General features: G+C 59.4%; 1 protein-coding gene across 1 annotated transcript; it reads left to right on the top strand.

The window, feature by feature from the left end:
* The first annotated feature begins 588 nt into the window (after positions 1–588).
* CPNE7 (copine 7) lies at positions 589–13492 on the top strand. Its single transcript, XM_007939236.2, has 15 exons — positions 589–762; positions 2651–2833; positions 4772–4846; positions 5083–5157; positions 5951–6034; positions 6610–6699; positions 6957–7055; positions 7369–7455; positions 7925–7984; positions 8904–9037; positions 9311–9365; positions 10037–10088; positions 10157–10290; positions 12435–12671; positions 13355–13492. Exons 1-15 carry the CDS (start codon positions 589–591, stop codon positions 13490–13492), a joined length of 1677 nt encoding a protein of 558 aa, XP_007937427.1.
* Positions 13493–18965: the final 5473 nt, after the last annotated feature.

Below are 18965 nucleotides of genomic sequence, written 5' to 3' on the forward strand. Positions count from 1 at the left end.
CAGCATGTACCCAGCATACAGGAGGTGCCCATTAATGCTTGTTGACTGAGATGGCACATCACTGAACCCGCCAGGGCTCAGAGGTGAGGTCCAAGAGACCCTGAGAAGGGCACCGGGATTTGGTGGGAAACTGGGCTCAGTGGTGGCTGGCATCCAATAGGGGCTGTGCAGGGAGGAACCCCACTCTCTGAGCTGGGGCAGCTCAGAGCCTGCATCGGAAGCCGACTCTGACCCCAAACCTCTAGACCTGGCTCCCTGGGGCCAGCACGTGACCATACTGGGGATTTGAACCCTGTTGACCATGGGGGCTCCCTACCTCCCCAGCTGCCCCCTCCCTGGCTACTCGCCTCTGCTACCCATCTCCAGCCTCCCACCTCGGCTCGGTCCCCGCGTCTGTCCCCCTCCCCATCCCCAGTCCCCGCGCGCGGCGGCCGCGGAGCCACGTGCGCCCGCGCCGGCGGGCGTGCCTGGAAGCGCGGCCACGCCTGGCCAGACCACCATTTCCCCGGCGCAGCGGCGCGGACCGGCGGGCAGCGGCCGCTTGAGCACCGAGGGCGGCTCCTAGTCACCCAGCGCCGGCCGGCCAGCATGAGCGTGCGCTCGGAACGCGGGGCGGCCGCGGCCCCCGGAGCGGTGCCTGCGCCCTGCGCCTCGAAGGTGGAGCTGCGGCTCAGCTGCCGGCACCTGCTGGACCGCGACCCGCTCACCAAGTCCGATCCCAGCGTGGTGATGCTGCTGCAGTCTCAGAGCCAGTGGGTGCAGGTAGGAGCTGGCAAGGGGCCCTCAGGGTGCTGAGCCGGGATGGGGCTCTGGAGCTGGGGGCTGCAGAGAGCAACGTGGAGAGCTCCGACCTCGGTGCCAGGCAGGCGTCTGAGGGTTGGGGTTGAGGTCAGGAGTGGGTCCCCGGGTTTGGAGAGTGAGTGCCTGGTGCTGTGGGTGGAGCGAAGGGCTGGACTGGATGGCCCCAAAGAGAGAGGGATGCCCCAAGTGCTGGTGCTGCCCAGGTGTGAGGCTCCGGGACCAGGGTGAAGCTCCTAGCAGTGAGGAGTGGGCGCAAGTGGATGGGGCACAGAGTTCAGGGGTGGGGTGGAGTGGGCACAGAGGCTGGGTGAGGGTCAGAACCTCTACTATCCACCAGAGGCAGACAGTGGAGCTCAGGTCCCCTAAGAGTCCTCGGAGTCAGTTCCCACAGTCCCCAGAGCAGGAGACTAGAGAAGGGCTTAGGGGCTGGGGTGACCTTCCTGGGGAGGGGTGACCGGGGGAGGGCTCCAGGAGCTGGAATCAATGTCCCAGCTGGAGGGCTCCCCACTCGCTTCCCCTCTTGGAGACGCCAATGGGGGTCTGGAGCACCCCAGGGTGACCTGGCTGGCACGCTCATCGGACCACAGCTGGAGACAGCAGGAACCCAGTGGTTGGAGCACCCCTTGGACCCAGCTCTGGGCTTGTGTGTCTCCATGACACCAGCTTCTGCCCTTCACACGCCGGGGTCCCTGCTCACTGCTCCATCACGGGCTGGTCTCTGCACGGCTGCTGCAGGAAGCATCTGAGGAGGGGGCTGGTCTCGGTGGCAGGCTGGGGTGCTCTGTGTCCTATCCAGTGCTTCCCTGGCCACCCCATCATGTGGAACGGGTCGCTTCATCTCCAAAGGCTGAGAAAGGCAAGGCGTCCCTGAGCTGCAGAGAGCGCGGTGGGGGAGGTGAACCAGGCTCCAGCGCTTCCACTGCCCCGTGGTGATACTGCACTGCTCCAATGTGCCCCCTGGCTACAGGTGGCAGCACGCGGCTAGCAGGGGCGGAGGGCATGCCGAGTGGGGAACCGAGACCAGGGGACAGAGGATCACTGGGGTGGTGACGATGTCAGGCAGAGGTTCGAGGCCGCGATGGCAGTGGGGTTCGGGTGGGAGATGCGATGGGGTGACAGAGGGACCCGGATGGAGTCCAGGAGAAGGGCAAGTTTGGCTGGAACGCTGCACTGCTGTCTGCTTCCCAGACCATTCTGGCCACCCACGGTGACCTGGTGGTGCCTGTCTCTGGGCCACCAGCTGGCCCAGGGGTCATCAGCCTTGGGAGTGAGCTAGCCAGGGCCTCAGCAAGGAGGCAGAGGTGCGGACCATTAGCACATGGCTGCCTGTGGGGGTTTCTTTGTGAAGCTCCCTTTTATCAGAAAGAGGCAGGGTCCTGTGGAAACCTCCCCAGTAGAACTGGAGGAGGGAGCTGTAGCCCCAGGGGCAGGGTGGGCCCTGCGAACACAGGAGTCCCCAGTGCTGGAGGGGCTCTGCCCACACCTCTCCTGTCCAGCTGGAGAAGAGCCCCTGGCTCGGGTGGGCCTGGGATGGAGCATGACTTGCGGTGCTATTGGACAGGACCCCTGCCTCCAGTCTCAGTTTCCCCATATGGAATGTGTGGAGCGGAAGCTGAAAAGATACAGAGAAGCTATAGCTCATCTGGTGGGGGAGGGGGACTTCCCTGCAGGGAGGGAGGTGCCCAGGGTCTTGGAGTGACAGTCCCCTACAGGGCAGGGCCAGGGCCAGGGGGGGCCGGGCCTTCTCCGGAGTGGTCTGAGTGAATACTCACGCTCAAGGGAGGGGAGCACAAGGGCTGAGCCGGGGGAGCCCTCCCTGGCCAGAGAGCTTATGGCCCACTGCTTGCAGGTGGACAGGACCGAGGTGGTCCGGAGCAGCCTGCATCCCGTGTTCTCCCGGGTGTTCACGCTCGACTACTATTTCGAGGAAGTGCAGAAGCTGCGCTTTGAGGTCTACGACACACATGGGCCTGGCGGCCTCAGCTGCCTGGAGGATGACTTCCTGGGAGGCACAGAGTGCACCTTGGGGCAGGTGGGCACCTGCCTCAGGTAGAGAGGGACCTGGGCTGGCCCAGAGAAGCTGGCGTGATGGCAGTGGTGACATGGGAGGGAGTTTATCAAGTGCCTGCTGTGTGTGGGACATCGTGAGAACCCTTGCTTTGAGCAACACCAGCCCCGTCCGCCTCCAGAATGCTTTGTCTTTAAAAACTCCTTGTCTTTAAAAACATACATAATTTTGAAGAGGATAATACATTCACACAGATCAGAATTTGAGAAACATAAAGGCATGTTGCCAGTTGTCACTGAACTGCCCCTGTCCTGACCATGTCCCAGTCATGTCACTCAAAGTCATTGTCATCAGGTCAATTCTGACTCATAATGACTCCCATGGGGTTTCCAAGGCTGTAAATTTTTTTGGAAGCAGACTGTCTCATCTTTCTTCCACAGAGCAACAGGTGGGTTTGAACCGCCAAACTTCTGGTTGGCAGCCAGAAGCCTTACCCACCATGCCACTGTGTGTCCTTCGATTCCCAAGATATTTATTCTACTAGAGTGCATGCATATGTCACTTTTCTGTGTCCAGAAATCATTCCTGTTGATCTGTGACCTGTTTTCTCACTTATGTAAGAAGCCCTTTCCCTCACTTAGCTCGGAACAATCTCCTGGCCTCAGCAGCTGCAGACTGGCCGTTCTAATCTTCATTTCCCTGGCTTCCGCCAGCCGGACAGTGGGTTTCCAGTCCCTTGCTAGTGTCCTCTTCCCGCCGTCACTGTAATTACAGCTTCTGCCAGCCACCAATTAGGGTGTCTTCATGTGCTGGGGGCTGTGCTAATCACTTAGCAGGCTGTCTTAATCCTCTAGCTTTCTAAGAGGTTTCACTCTTCCACTGAGATCTGGCTTACAGGCAGTGAAAGACATAGACCCCAAGACTGACGGGTGGAGACGAGTGAGGACGCTCTGTCATCCCCGGCTGGCATGGAGCCTTTCTGTCGCCCCCTGGACCCCGGGTCCTCCCCAGCAGCCTCGTCCTAGATTCTGGTTCTGTCCCCATGAATCACAGTATGTTCCCGTTTGCGTGGCCTCTTGTACCATCATAATGTCTGTGTGACTCACTCTGCTGCTGCCTGCCTCGAACTGGTTCACAGTGGGCCCTCCTGTCTCCCCATTTCACGGACTAGAGGACTGAGCCCTAGAAAACCTCCCTTCCATGAAAGCAGCAGAGCCCATGCCTGACCCATGCCCTTGTGAGCATGGAGGAGACAGCAGGGCTCAGAGTAATAGAGAAGGTCCGCCACCATTTCCTGCCTCAGTCCTTAGGAACCCCCAGCCTAGAGCCAGAGTGTGGGAAGCCAGTGGCCAGTGTGGCCGTGCTGGCCTGTCTGGTGTGCCATGCACTTTGTTGCAAAGTTATGGAGTCCTCCTTACAGCCCCCATTTCGCAGATGAGGAAAGGGTCTGGGATACTAAGCAAACCCCATCCACCTGACCACCACCCTGTAACCAGCTGGTGATGTTTGCTGCGTACAGCCGTGTCCCTGTCTTAGCTCACCCTAGTGGGGGAGGTAGCAAGCAGGAAGGGCAGCCCAGGCCAGGGATCAGGGTCCGGGCTTTGACACGCAGGAAGGGCTCCATAGCTGCCTCATGCCAGTCAGCAACCTTGCCACAGCCCTGAGGCTGCTTCCTTATCCAATAAACGGGTGTAATGAGGTCTGCTTCTTGGGGGCAATGGGGGTGTAATGAGGTCTGCTTCTTGGGGGCGATGGGTACCTCTGAGGTGGTGGAAGTGAGGGTGCTTAGAAGAGCCAGAGGGATGGTGGTGATTAAGTCTTGAGACCTGGGGAGCGGGCAGGTGGAGGGCATGGGCCTGGGTGGTATATTCATGGGAGGAAAGTGGGGACTTCCCAGAATGGCTCAGAGGATGGGCTGAGGGGTGGGCTGAGTCGGTCCCCCATCCTGTCCTCTGACTTTAGATTGTGGCTCAGAAGAAGGTGACCCGCCCTCTGATCCTCAAGTCGGGCAGGAGCGCCGGCAAGTCCACCATCACTGTGAGACCCACACCGCCTCCCCGTAGGCCCGTAGGCCCGTGGGCCCTGCCCCTCCCTGTCTTTATCTCCCTTATCCCCCAACCTGAGGAGCGTGAGGCCCTGCTTGGGGGTGGTCCCCCTCTCAGGCTGGGCTGCCGTCAGGGAGTGGGGCACGGGATTCCAAGGCCTTGATCTCACTTCGCTGCCCAAGCTGGGGGTCCCCATCAGTGGGCTCAGATGTGCCCTGCTCTGCCCAGGTGATAGCAGAGGACATCTCGAGCAATAACGGCTACGTGGAACTGTCCTTCTGTGCCAAGAAACTGGACGACAAGGTGAGCAGGGCTCAGGGCGGAAGTGTCCCCGGGGCTTGCTCTGGGGGCTCTGAGTGAGAGCAGACACTCCCCTGCTTTGGTCTCAAGTCAGTTTCTTCATCTGAGAATGGGCCCTGAACGGTGTTGGGAGGAGTGGATGACTTGGTGCCGATGAAGCGGTTGGAGTAGCGGGTAGGGCCCTCCAGGTATGCCCAGGCCGGCCGCTTGCCACAGTGGCTGCTGTTGTTACAGCAACAACCCTGTTTCTGCGCCATCTTCGTGCGGGGAGGGGCTGAGCCACATTTCCTGAGTTCTCTCCCTGGGATATAGGGACATTCACCATCCCCATTTAGTGATGGGAATAGGTTTGGGGCGGTCCTCGAAGCCGCTGTCTGGAAGAGAGGGTCTAGATTTGAACACAGTTCTGAATGCTCCTCACATGGGGCCATGCTCTGAGCAGGGGTCTGACCAGGGTAAGGCGTCAGGAAAGACCCCGCAGGACTAGGTGAGCGGAGATTTGAGGCGAGGACGGTGACCTGGGGGGGATGGCGTGGCCAGACCTGGGCAGGCCGTGGAGACTGGAGGAAGTGTGGAAATGCGGTGGAGGGGCTGGCATTCTCCCGAAGTCCTGGCGAGCCAAGGAAGGACCTAGAGGGGGAGCAGTAGAGCCTCCCAGCTGCTCGGCAGAGCTCAGGGAGGACTGGGCCACCTTACCTTCCATCTGAGGAAACCAAGGCGCTGGGGCGAGGGGGGTAGAGCCAGTCTGAGTCCCACACCCCTCTTCCCGCCTTGTGCACCCCACTACCTCCGGCAGGATCTGTTCAGCAAGTCGGACCCCTTCCTGGAACTGTATCGGCTCAATGATGATGAGAGTGAACAGCTGGTATACAGGACCGAGGTGAGGGGCCCAGCCAGCCTGGCCCCCCAGAGCCCCACGCAAAGGGCAGGCCCTTGAGCTGGGGTCCCCCGGGCTGCCTCAGGGTCAGAGAATGAGGTGGCAGGAGGGAGTCCTCCCAGTCATTCTCCTGTCCCTCCTGGCTGGGGCAGGAGACCCCTAGCCCTGCACCAGTGAGGCCTTTACCTCCAACAGCCACCGTCTCCTTTGCAGACACAGGTGCTTCTGTCACTAGATTCAACAGCATTTTGTTGTCACTGTTGTTATTTTTACCTTCTGCTTCCTGCAGGTGAAACGGGGTTTCATTCTCAGCACTGAGAAAGTCTTTCCTTTTGAGTTGAAAAGAGTCTATTTAAAGAAAAAAGGGGTCCAGGTGGCCCAGGAAAGTGGCAGAAGTTAGGGAGGGGGTTTCTAAAGGACAGAGGTCTGAGGACATGGATCTGGGACAAGGGGTCCTGTATGTGTGGCTCAGGGACACACCAGTATCTGGTCTCCCTGCCACTGCAGGCCCTGCCTGGGCCGCTCTGGGCTCCACGGGGTGCTTCCTGGGCCCCACTTGACCTCTCTTGGCCCCACAGGTGGTGAAGAACAACCTCAACCCCGTGTGGGAGCCCTTCAAGGTGTCACTGAGCTCCTTGTGCAGCTGTGAGGAGACACGGCGCCTGAAGGTGGGCTGGTGGGGACTGGGTGGGGGTTCGGTCTAGGGGACTGGACAGAGGGAGGTGGACCAGGAGCCAGTCACCCTCAGACCACACTCAGACTTGGAGTTGGGGTTCTTGAGGAGGAGATGGATCAGTTGGGTAAGGGGACACCATCAAGCAGTGTGGTATCCTCATTGCAGGCCGGGGTGGAAAGCCCAGGCTTGGGGTGGGAGGTCTGCATGGGTCCCAGAGTGGCAGGTAGACTGAGAGCCCGGGCTCTCCAGTGCCTTGTCTGGGATCATGACTCCCGAGGGAAGCATGACTTCATAGGAGAGTTCTCCACGACCTTCCAGGAGATGCAGGCTGCCTTCCCGGAGGGCCAGGTGAGCTACCACCCTCCTGCTTCCTTCCTCCTTCCCTCCCTCCCTCCCTCTTTCCCTCCCTCCCTTATTCCCTTCCTAACCTTGGTAAGCCTTCCTGTGCCTTGGTCCTTGGTCCTTGGAGGGGTATCTAGGGGAGGGCCAGGCATCTTGTGAAAGGCCTGGACTGCCTGGACCACTCAATTATTATTCTAATCCAGAGAGGAAAGATTAAGGATGATGACAATAAAAATGGCCACAGGGTGGCTGGGGTGTTGACTGCATGTGACAGCTGCAGAGAACCAGCAGGGACTGAAGCCCATCTCCTCCTCCCCAGGCCCAGTGGGACTGCGTGAACGCCAAGTACAGACAGAAGAAGCGTAACTACAAGAACTCGGGTGTGGTCATCTTGTCCCACCTGAAGGTGAGGTGGGCCTGGGAGAGCTGGCCCAAGTCCCGATCCCAGCTCCTTCCCCACCTGGGGGGCTCTCTGTCTGCACTAACAAGGGCTTGATTGTTGGTGGCCCCCATCCCCGAGATGTGCTGGTACTCAGTATGGAGAGGGGATCAAGGCGGAGGGGAAGGGGAGGGAGAGGAGAGAGATAGAGAAGACTTCAGAAGAGAAAGAGGGGGCAGACGGAGGGGAGTGGGGGACAACAGGACAGAAAAAGAGGGGCAGAGAGAGCCGGGGGAGAAGACCCAGAAGAGTCACAGAGAGAGGAGGCCTATGGAGATAAGGCGGAGGGGTGAGTCTCCACCAAGGCTGTGTGGGCAGGTCCCCGGTCGTCCTTGGTCCTCACTTTCCCCAGCTTGGGGGACTGGGGGTCCTCACTTTCCCCGGCTTGGGGGACTGGGGGACTGGGTGGGCCCTGCTGACGCAGCACGCCTGGAAGTTCCACAGGGTCTACTCCTTCCTGGACTATATCATGGGCGGTTGCCAGATCCACTTCACAGTGAGTCTGCCCTCCCCCTGCTGACGCTGGCCCCCACCTCCAGGCTGCCCCCTCATGCTAGCCCCCCACCTCCTCATTGGCCTCCAGCTATGCTACCCCTACCTCCATGGCACCCCCCATCTCCATGCAGGCCACCACCTCCAGGCTGCCTCTCACCTCCACACTTGTTCCCACCTCCATGCTGATCCTTGCTGGCCCCCTCATCCCCCACCTACCTCAGTGCTGGTCCCCCATCTCCATGCTGCCCTGAGGGGTCCTTCATGCCCTCACACTGACCTCCCTCCCCTGCGGAGTCAGGGGACCCAGGTCTGCTTCTCTGGGATACCCTGTGCCCTGCCCCCATCACGTGCTTGGAGTGAGAGGTGACTCAGTCAGACCCAAGTCCCAGCACCCCCAGGTGAGGCAGCATTTCCTGAACACGATGACATGTTGCGTGTCCTCTTGCCCTGTGCAGAGAGCCCTGCAGTCCCGGCCAGGAGCCACCATCCCTTGCAGGTCCTTTTGGTGGGTCCAGACAGGCCCCCGGTGGCCATCAGGGCTCAGGGTGATGACACCCTGGCAGGGTGACAAGCCATCCCAGAAATCCCAGGAGATTTGAGGTGGGAGGGGTCTAGGGTGTCCCTGGGCAGAGAGCCCTACAGAGACATAAGGAGAAACAGGGTCTCTAAGGAGGAGCCATGTGGCCCTGGGGCCCAGCTGGGCCATTCCTGGGAAGATGTTGGAGGACCCCGGACCACCCTCAGCTGCATCTCCCTCACTGAGCTGCCCCCGGCCTCAGCTCCCCCAACCTGTCACACGGGGGTAGTGGTCCCCACTGTTGGCTGGGATAGGCTGAGGAAACAGCAGATCAGCAACCTGACAGGGGTGGATGGGGGCCCTGCCCCAGCTGTGGGAGGCGTGCTCACAGCCGGCCTTGCAGGTGGCCATTGATTTCACCGCCTCCAATGGTGATCCCCGGAACAGCTGCTCCCTGCACTACATCAACCCCTACCAGCCCAACGAGTACCTTCGGGCCCTGGTGGCCGTGGGCGAGGTCTGCCAGGACTACGACAGGTGCCACCCCCCACCAGCCTGTCCCCTCCCTCCCTTCCCAGCCCTGCACCCACGGCCAGTATCTTCCCTGCTCCGGGCATCAGCTTCCCCTCTGTGCCTGGCCTGGGGCGGGGCTGAGTGTGGGCCACGGTGGTTACTGTAATTTGTGGGGCCTGAGAGGGGGACATAGAGCCCTGGTCCCTGTTTTCCTGCCCAGGTCTCCCCAAAGCTGCTCCCAGCCCCAACCCCCCCAGAGACAGGGCTCCTGGTGTGACCCACTTCTTTCTCTTCCAGTGACAAGAGGTTTTCTGCTTTGGGGTTTGGAGCCCGAATTCCCCCAAAATATGAGGTAAGAGAGCCTGAGGCCACTTTTGTCTGTGCCGGTCCCTGGGACCTCTGGCTGCTGTCACCCAGCTGTGTGAAGGAGTCTGGTCTTTGGACCAGGGAGGATTAAACTGCCTGAGACTTGCCGTCGAGGAGCAGGGAGCGTGGAGACAGGCTCTGATTCTGGCTCTGGTTCTGAGAGGAGGGTACGGAGTTAGTCTGGAGTCTTGTTGCAAACAGCTGCTCGGCTGGTTTATGGGAACCAGGAGGGGAGGGCGTTTATTGGCTAATGTGATGAAAAGGTTCAGGTACAGCTTTATCCAGGGATACTTCCGGTGTCTGTCTCTCCCGGGTCTTGGACCCCGCAAGCCCCAAATCTTCTCCAGCTTCGGGTGTGGTGCCAGAGTGTCCTGGCTCTGAGATAGGCAACAGAAGTTCCCGGACAGAATCCCGGTGGCCTCGGGTCCTAGGCCTGGAGTTGGGGGTTAAGATGCTTCCCTGTAGGAAACTTGGGGTGCTAGCCATGGGGGGGTAAGAAGAGAGCCAGGAAGCCAAGGAATGGAGAGACACTCTTGGCCCCCCGCCTGCTGGGTCAGGGTCTAGGACACTGGCCCTGGGGCACAGTGGGGGCCCTGCAGGCCTTGAGGGGCCTGGTGCTGGATGGTGGGGGAAGCTGGCCACCCCCTTGTCTCACAGGTGTCCCACGACTTTGCCATCAACTTCAATCCTGATGATGATGAGTGTGAAGGTAGGAGCCTGAAGGGGTGGGGCACTGGTGGGGTGCTGTAGGGCTGCGCTCACCTGCCCCCCCCACAGGGATCCAGGGGGTGGTGGAGTCCTACCAGAACTGCCTGCCCAAGGTGCAGCTCTACGGACCCACCAACGTGGCGCCCATTATCAGCAAGGTGGCTCGCACCGCGGCTGCCGAGGAGCGCACTGGGGAGGCCTCCGTAAGTGCTGGGGCCGGTGGGCGTGGGGAGGACAGGCGGGCTCAGGGGGCTGGGAGTCCCTGCTGCCCTAGGGGCTGTGCTGTGCCCTTGGCTCCTGCCCAGGAGACTTTGGGGTCGGCCTTTTCCCTCCCTCCCTTTCTCCTCCTCATGACCATGGGGGCTCCCCCCTCCCTCCCTCCCTCCCTTTCTCCATTCAGTAAGTGTTTATTAAGCACCTACTGGGTGCTGGTCATGGTTCTGCACGGCAGGAAAGAGCAGTGAACAAAACAAGTTGATTTCAAAGGCTGACCCTTGAGGAGGGGGAGACAGGGAGACAGGCACCAACAAGTGACCGGATAATCCGGTCCCTGAGGAGGCGGTGGGTGCCCTGGGGGACACAGGCAGGGCGGCTGGTGGGCTGTGTGGGAGGCAGGCATGGAGGTCAGCCAGAGGGGCCAGCACACACAAAGGTCCTGGGGCAGGAAGGGGGAGGTCTGTGTGGCTGGAACAGAGTGAGGGACAGGAAGAGGGAGAGGAGGCGAGGACCGGGGCTCTCTGCTTGTCAGCGGCTGGTGTCTTCCTTATTTGTTTTCAGTTACTGGGTGGCAGGAGCTCTGGTGCTGTGGTGGTAAGGCATTCAGCTGGTAACCAAACGGTTGGTGGTTCGAACTCACCAGCCCCTCTGTGAGAGAAAGATGAGGCAGTCTGCTTCCCTAATTACAGCCTGGGAACCGCACGGGACAGTTCTACTCTGCCCTCTAGGGGCGCTGTGAATCGTCCACTCATCCTCAGCAGGTTTGGGGTTTGGGTTTACACCAACTGGTGGCCCCGAGGTTCCGGCAAGGCACTGGCTTAACTGGTTTGCCTGTAGACTCTCCGTGCCCCCTGCCCTCCAGGAAGCCTCTGTCCATTGTTTGTTTGGATACACACTGCTATTTTCTTTATTTATGTTTTTAATTGCGATTTGGTGAAAGTTTACAGAGCAAATTAGTTTTCTATTCAAGAGTTCGTACACATTTTGTTTCGTGACGCTGATTGCAGTCCCCACAGTGTAACAGCTCTCCTCCCTCTTCCTCCCTGTGTTTCCTATTTGTCGCTCTGTCTGTCTTCCCTGTCCCTTCCTGCCTTCTGAGCGCCATCCTTGGCCAATGCTGCCCTTTTGTTTTCTGGTAGCAGGAGGTTCTGAGGAGCAGGTGTCTCCCTGGTGTTAGTGTTCACCTCAGTGCCCTGTCTGTTGCCTGGCAGAAAGCTGAGCCCAGGGTTCAGTTCTAGGCTTGGAGGGTCTCTACGGACTGTAGTCTCGGCGCTTCCTCCAGTCTCTGCACGCCCTGTTTGTATTTTTCACAAACAGCGTTGTGCTCGGGATACGTTCAGTTTTCTCGGCTCACGCAGCTCTGTGAGCCTCTCAGCTCTGCACCAACACGCGTCTGCTCTCCCTTACCTTTCTGTTTTGAGGAAAAGTCAGATTCATGGAACGTTTGTAAAAATAGCGCAGGCACCCCCTGCCCTGGACCTCCCCCCCCCACACACACACGTATGTCATTGTTATCTTTCTTTCTGAGCTATTGGACGGCAGAGTGCTTAACTCATGATGCATTTGCCTTGAATTCTCCACATTGGTCTGCTAACAGCAGGACAAGCCTTTACAGACCACAGTTCTGCTGTCAACTGAGGGCCTTGAGTGCGACAGCCTCCTGTTGTCTGATATCCCCGTGTCCCCAGCTCGCCACTCTTCCCCTTCCCCTATTTGTCAGTATTCCTAGCCCAGGACTGATCCAGGGTTTGAATGCTGTGAACTTTCCATCCCTGTAACCCAGCTGCTCCTCATGGGTGCCGGCCTCACTGTCCCACCCTAACTTGCCCACCCCTGGGCACAGAGCCCCTAGAGCCAGGCTGTGGGAGTTGGAGGCTCGACACGGTCGGGTGGGGCCAGAGATCCCATTCCAGACCAGGGCTTCACTCCCAGCTGCTCTGCCTTTGGGGTCTCAACTGCACCCACAGGGGAAGCTGGGGATCCAGGCTGCAACTGCTCTCAATTTGGGGCACCCACGGGGCCTGCCTGCTGCTTTCCTGGTGTCCTCAGTGGGTCCCCAGAAGTGTGAGTAGCTGAAGGTGGACAGCCGGGTGTGGGTTCCCATGCCCTCTCTGTGCTCCCTCCGCCCCAGCAATATTACATCTTGCTCATCCTGACGGACGGTGTGGTGACAGACATGGCAGACACGAGGGAGGCCATTGTGCGCGCTTCCCACCTGCCCATGTCCATCATCATCGTGGGCGTGGGCAATGCCGACTTCACGGACATGCAGATCCTGGACGGGGATGATGGTGTCCTGCGCTCCCCGCGTGGTGAGCCCGTGCTCCGGGACATTGTGCAGTTCGTCCCCTTCCGCGAGCTCAAGAATGTGAGTGGTTGGGTGCGACTGGTGACCGAGGGCCCAGGCTACTGTGGGGTGGGCCTGGGGGAGGTGCCTGCAACCTTGGCAGCTCACAGTCCAGTGGGTCCCAGGTCTTTCTCCCTCCCTCTCAATATCAGTACCTGCTGTACCGGCTCTCAGGGCCGAAAAACCTTTCTGTTATGAAAAACATCAGTCTTACGCAAAAGATAGTGGTGTGAAGGACCCTGGGAGCTCACCACGCAGCTTTCCCTAGTGGCTTTCAAATCTGGGTGATGACAGTAACACACACACACACACACACACACACACACACGGAGTTGTGAAGCAGAGACACAGCAGATCACTTCCTGCCTTGCCCTGTCTCCCTGTCGGTGCCAGAGAACAGGAACATACCTTCCCAGAGGGGCGGTGGGGTTATGTGAGTACAGAGGACACCTGGGACAGTGCCACGCCTATCTAATGTCACAAACCGTGACCACCTCGAGCCTTGCATGCACATACCGTTGGGGCTATAGCCATGGAAATCTGGGAGGTGGTCTACTAAATTGACTCCATGACACTCATGGGTGGAGACCATCCTGAAGGACCCAGCCAGCCGCAGAGGATGGGTGAGGCCTGGGGAAGGAGGGATGGGGCTGGGAGAGGGCCAGGAAGGCCCCCAGCTTTGTTTACCTTGTCCTCGCCTGTAGGCGTCCCCCTCGGCACTGGCCAAGTGCGTGCTGGCTGAGGTACCCAAGCAGCTGGTGGAGTACTACAGCCACAAGGAGCTGCCACCACGAGGCCTCAGTACCCCCTGCCAGGAGGCAGGCCCGGGCCTGGCCCCCTGAGGATGCCTGGAGGAGGGCTGGCCAGGGGCAGGGACGAGTGTGTCCACACACTCCGTCAGGGTCCCTTCAGCCCCCAGAGACTCCCCAGAGGCCTCCTGTCCCCCAGCCCAGGCCTTGTACCTCATCCCCCCATGATCCTGTGAGTCTGGGTCAGCACTTGAGCTCTGAAGTTGAAGGATGAACAAACCCAGACCCCAACTGAGACCCAGGCAGGAGCCACTGAGCAGTGGCACTGGGAGTACCCCCATGTCTGTCCCGGTCCAACCTGTGAAGGAAAGGGGTACTGAGAGCAGGGGTGCTCAGTAGCCCCACAAAGGGGCCTTGTCCCTAATGGAGGGGAGGGACGTGGGTTGGACTCTGCAGCTGATGTTTGTGGGGAAGCTTCCCAGGCCTGACGAAGCCCCAGAAGCCTCTTGGCCCCTTTCCCAGCTAGGATTCCCTCCTTCTCCCCACTTTTGCACTCGCCCCCCCCAGCTCTTTGCTGCTGCAGGACTGTGGGAAGGGGCTTCAGGCAGAATAAAGTATCATAAAGTGTCGTCTTCTCCTGGCAGCGGTCTGTGCCTTTCCTGCCCCCCTGGTCTCCCCATCCTTGCCCCCTGTCCCTTCACTTGACACCCCTGTACAGGTGGGGGCTGCAGCCACAGCCTCTGAGCCTCCTCCTGCTTGGAGCGTGCTGAGGGGACAGAAGCCTTCTTTGGGAATCCATGCGGCCAGAACCCACTGCCATCAAGTCAATTCCAACTCAGAGAGACATTAGAGGACAGTATAACCGCTCCATAGGTTTCCAAGGCTGTCAGTATTTGCAGAAGCAGACAGGAAGTCTTTTGAGGAGCAGCTGGTGGGTTTGTACGGCCAACCTTCTGCTTAGCTGCCAAATGCCTTAGCCACTGCGTCTCCATGCAAGCCAGGACATCATAGATGGCCACTTTGATTTAATTGGATAATTGTTATTGAATAATTATCAGTAATTCCACAAATGGCTGTGTAGGGTTGGTACTGGCTGTGTGGGTCTCGGCCACCCTGGAAGAAGACCCAGCATGGCCTCAGACCCTGCCCTCTGTGTCCTGGGACCCCACCCTGGCCCCTCTGCCCCTGGCCTTTCTGTCCTTCTGTCACTGACAGGTGGGACAGTGGGGTCCTGTGGAGGTGGGTTTCAGACTGAGCTTTTTCCTGGATTTTCTTGCGATGGAGAACCAAATCGTCCTGACCTTGAATCCAGGCCCAGGTATCTACCCATCCATCCATCTATCCATCCATCCATCCACTCCAGGGGCTATTTTTAGCTCCTGATTCATCTCCTGTTAACCGGGGATAATAGGCATCACCATGGTAACCCAGCTATGGGTGCCTCCGGAAGGGCCGATGTTGGCAAGGTTGGTCTCTTTGGGGATGGAAAGGACGAGAGAGACCCCTCCTCATGCTCCTGGGGCAGCAGCATGAGGGGTGTTGTGAGGCCTGACGTTGAAGGCCAGGTGTCCGACACATCCTGACCAAGGCCCCTTGGGGCTTTGGACAGCACCTGGCATCAGCGACAGAAGTACTAGATGGTGCCTGGCTCTGCTGAATGAAGCTGGGGGCCCTGGTCAGCTCCCTGCAGGACACAGACAGCACAGAGGGGCTGGCTAGGAAGAAGCGGGCAATGGTCTGTGAACAGCACTGGGGATCCCTGGGGCAGCCTCCTGGGGAGCCGCTGCACCCCTTGGCCAGGCGGGCCGGTGCGGGACCTGGTGAGCTGGGCCAGGGGGAGGGTCCCCTCCAGGAGCTGCTGCCCAGGAAGGTACCTGGGTCCCAGAAGCGGGTGGGGAGTGGGGTGTAAATACACCACCTCCCTCCTGCCTTCCATCTCCCACTGGAGCTGCCGTTGGCTGAGGGCACCAGGCCGCAGAGAGCAGAGCAGTCAAGAGGGGCCCGACGGGGTTGGCTCAGGGCAGAGCAGGAGTCCGAGAGGGGACCCAGGACAGGTGGCCAGAAGTCCTGAGGCCTGGCCCGGACACCTGTGGGTTAGTCCAGCTCGTCCTCAGTTCTTCAGTGTCTCCTAGCCGTGAGCGGGGCCCCCCACCTTGCTCCTACTAGCTTGGATATGGATTTTCTGAAGGAGCAGAGCCAGACTGTGTACATCTGAGACCCCGAGAGCTGCAAGGAATGGGCATCCTGCCCAGGCTGCCCCTTCTCAGAGGCTGGAGTCAGGGCTGGGAAAGGGCCCAGAGGCTCTTGGGGGTATCTGGGGCGTCAGGGCTGGCCCAGAGTCAGGCTGGATGCCTGGTGCTGGCTTCTAATAGCCACGAGTCATCCTTCAGTCTGTCTGTCCTCCCACTGAGAGGTGGGGTCTCCATGTCCCCCCCAGCATCATGCCCTGTGAATCAAGGCCAGGTGGTACCATACCAAGTAACTCTGCCTGGCTGGCTGAGACTCTCACCCTTGGGACGCAGTCACCATTCTGTGAGGACGCCCAAGCAGACTGGAGAGGAACTGAGGCCCAGCCGAGCTGAACTTCCAGCCGGCTCCATTTGGGTGTGGCACCGGGACACTGGCACCCCCAGCCACGGTCACCATCTTGATGGCAACCTCATGAGAGACCCTAACCCAGACCCAAGCCTTCTTCTGAGTTCCAGACCCATGGAAACTGTACAAGCCAATCAGTACTTGTTCTTCTTCTTCCTTTTTTTAATTGACTGCAGTTTATTAATTGCACCAGCATTTTGGCGTAATCTGTCATGCAGCAGTCAGTGACGAACACACCCCTTCACAGCAATCACGTAATGACTAGATGTATGTGGTCACACAGTCTCAGCCCACAGGCCCACCTGGCTTCTCCTAACCCTTCTGAGGGATGGTCTTACTAAAGCACCATCCTTTTATTTTAAATGTGCCCCTGCCCCGTGACCACCTGCCACCCCCACAGGTCCTCACCCGCCCGACCCTCTATCTGCCAAGGTGGGACTCCGGCTCAGCAGTGGGCTGGAGCGAGAGGGGCAAAAGGGACAGGCCAGCTTCAAGGCTGTTCTTTCTTCCATTGCCGAGAGGAAGCGCAGGCAGGAAGTTGTGACTAAGCGCTTGTAATTGGTGCGGGGGTGGCACAGGGCTGTCAGACAGGAGCTCAGCCTGCCCTTGGCACAGGGGGGCTGGGGAGAACGCTGTCTACCTCGCCCACTCTCTCCTCCACTTCACCCGCCCTGGTGCTCCTCCCCAAGCAAAAGGCACCCCGGCACACACACGCACACGCACAGGCATGCATGCACGCGCACACACACGCACAGAACCCGCCCAGAGCACCCCGGCACACGCACGCACACACGCATGCACTCATGTGCACACACACGTGCACAGAACCCGCCCCCCACCCAGAGCCACACAGCAGCCACGTTGAGCTCATGTGGTGTATTTCTTGCACTCGGGCACCCATTAGGCTTGGCTCAAGCATCGGTGTGCTAAAATTTACAACAGCCCCATGTGGCCAGTCTGGCTGTCAGCCACATTTCTCAGAAGGGGACAGAGCTGAGAGAAATTAAGCCACTTGGCCCAGGACACACAGCTGGGTGGGACAGAGTAGGGCTGTGAGTGGGCCTGGTATGTGTGCATGGTCCTGGCCTCAAAGCCTGAGCCATCAGGCCCCGGCTGTGCACGTGTGCGCGCGGCAGTGTGTGTTTGTGTGTATGTACATGTGTGCATGGTGATATGCCTATGTGTGTGTAGTGTATGTCAATGTGTATATGTGTGCACATGTACGTGTGTGCATCGGTATGTATATGTATGCCCTGTGTGCACATGGTGTGCATGTGCATACATGTGTGGTGATGCCTGTACATGTGTGCACGTGTGTGCATGTGTGTGTCAGGAGGGGTCTCTCAGCTGCTCTATGGAGGACATTTCTGAAAACCTCCAGCCATGCATGGGGCTAGGCCACAGTCACCTCCCCTTGTGTAGCCCTGGGAGGCCGTTCCCCTGTTGCACGGGTGAAGCCAGGACTCAGGCTGGGATCTGGGGCTAGACTTGGGTAACCATGACCCACTGGAAGCTTCTGTTTCCCAGCCATAAACGGAACCCAGGCACAGATGATGGGCAGGGTGGGAGTCGGCCCGGTCTGAGGCCCCCACCAACTACACCTAGCTCCCTCCCCTTACACAGCTTAGCCAGACTGAGACCCTGTGGCCAGAGGCCCCCTCTGCTCTCTCACCTGAGACACGGAGGGAAGGGCGACCTCCCGCCACAGGCGGTCAAGGAAGTGCCTACCTTAGGGTCTGGGTGCTCAGCTGGGAGGGCTGGACATGGGGGCCCCATCCCGTCAGCAGCCTGGCTTCCATGTCCTGCCAAGCACTGCCCTGAGCTTGGGTTCCCACCAACCTAGCCTTTGCAGGACGTACAGGAGGGCTGGTGGGATTGGGGAGGCCTGGGCAGGCCCTTCAGTCCTGAGAAAATCCTCAGGCAGAGCCCCCAGAACTAGGGGTCAGGAACTCAATCAGTCTGTTTCCAGCTTCTTCTCTTCCCAGTCATGGGGGCCTGAAAAATACCCGCACTGAATCCCCAGCCAGGTAGCTGCTGGCACCATGAAGTCCACCGGCCACCACTCATAGGTACCAGCGCTGGGGGGCAGGAAAAGGTGCTGGACATGGGCAGCAGGTGCCCACCTCCAGCCCCGAGCCCAGAACATGTGTGCTCAGACACTGGCAGGGGGCCAGGGAAGCGAAAAGCAGAGTAAACAGCGTGCTACTTGATGTGCCAGGAGAGAGGATGTGTGGTTGTCTGGCAGAGACGAGGCCCTCAGGAGCAGGCCTCGTGTGGTGACCTAGACAACCCTCCATCATACCTCCTGGAGGGCACCACCCAGCCTCCAGGCCTCTGCCCAGCTGTGGGCAGGCACAGGTTGGTCTGGGCACCAGGCCAGCATGTCCCCTCTCCCTGCCCACTGGGCAGTGCCATCCTAAGTAATGACACGTGTGTAGACTCAGTGCCTCCGAGCAGAACGGGGTCTCTTTGTTCCCAGCCTGCCGCCATATGGAGCGTTCTTCTCAGCAGATGGGCATGTGCCGGCCAGCCTTAGCATCTGAGCATCAGAAGGAAGGAGATGCAGGAGTAACAGGCGGGAGCAGGGAAGGTGCCACGAATGAGCTGCATCCTTGACTTTTGCTGGACCTTCCACCCCATCCATCCTGAGTGAGTAGAGGCAGGTGTGAGGTTGGGATGTCTGCCCCGTGGCCAAGCCTGACTCTCAGGCTTATAAGCTAATATCCCTGCCTGACCTTGACTTACCAAGAGGCTGGTGAGGTCAGGGGCTTGAGGCAGTCAGGGTATTAAGGCAGAGTCTGTGGATCCCAGGCCTTGTTCTCTAACCCCCACCCACCAGGCTACTGGGAAGATTCAGAGAGGTCATGCCCGCAAAGCCCTGGCATCAGCCACATGCTGAGGGGGAACTGGTGTCTGGTTCCCTGTGGCTCCTTCTCCACTGACTGGCTGCAGCTTGAAGGTGACACACGTG

This window comes from Orycteropus afer, unplaced genomic scaffold, assembly GCF_000298275.1.
Source record: "Orycteropus afer afer isolate SDZICR_OR568_19922 unplaced genomic scaffold, OryAfe1.0 scaffold00057, whole genome shotgun sequence".
Classification (NCBI taxonomy): Eukaryota; Metazoa; Chordata; class Mammalia; order Tubulidentata; family Orycteropodidae; genus Orycteropus; species Orycteropus afer.

Coding starts and splice junctions, on each gene's coding strand:
- CPNE7 (XM_007939236.2), top strand. CDS start 589: ATGAGCGTGCGCTCGGAACGCGGGGCGGCCGCGGCCCCCGGAGCGGTG. Junction 4,847..5,082: donor CCGGCAAGTCCACCATCACT/GTGAGACCCACA, acceptor TGCTCTGCCCAG/GTGATAGCAGAGGACATCTC. Junction 10,291..12,434: donor AGCGCACTGGGGAGGCCTCC/GTAAGTGCTGGG, acceptor CCTCCGCCCCAG/CAATATTACATCTTGCTCAT.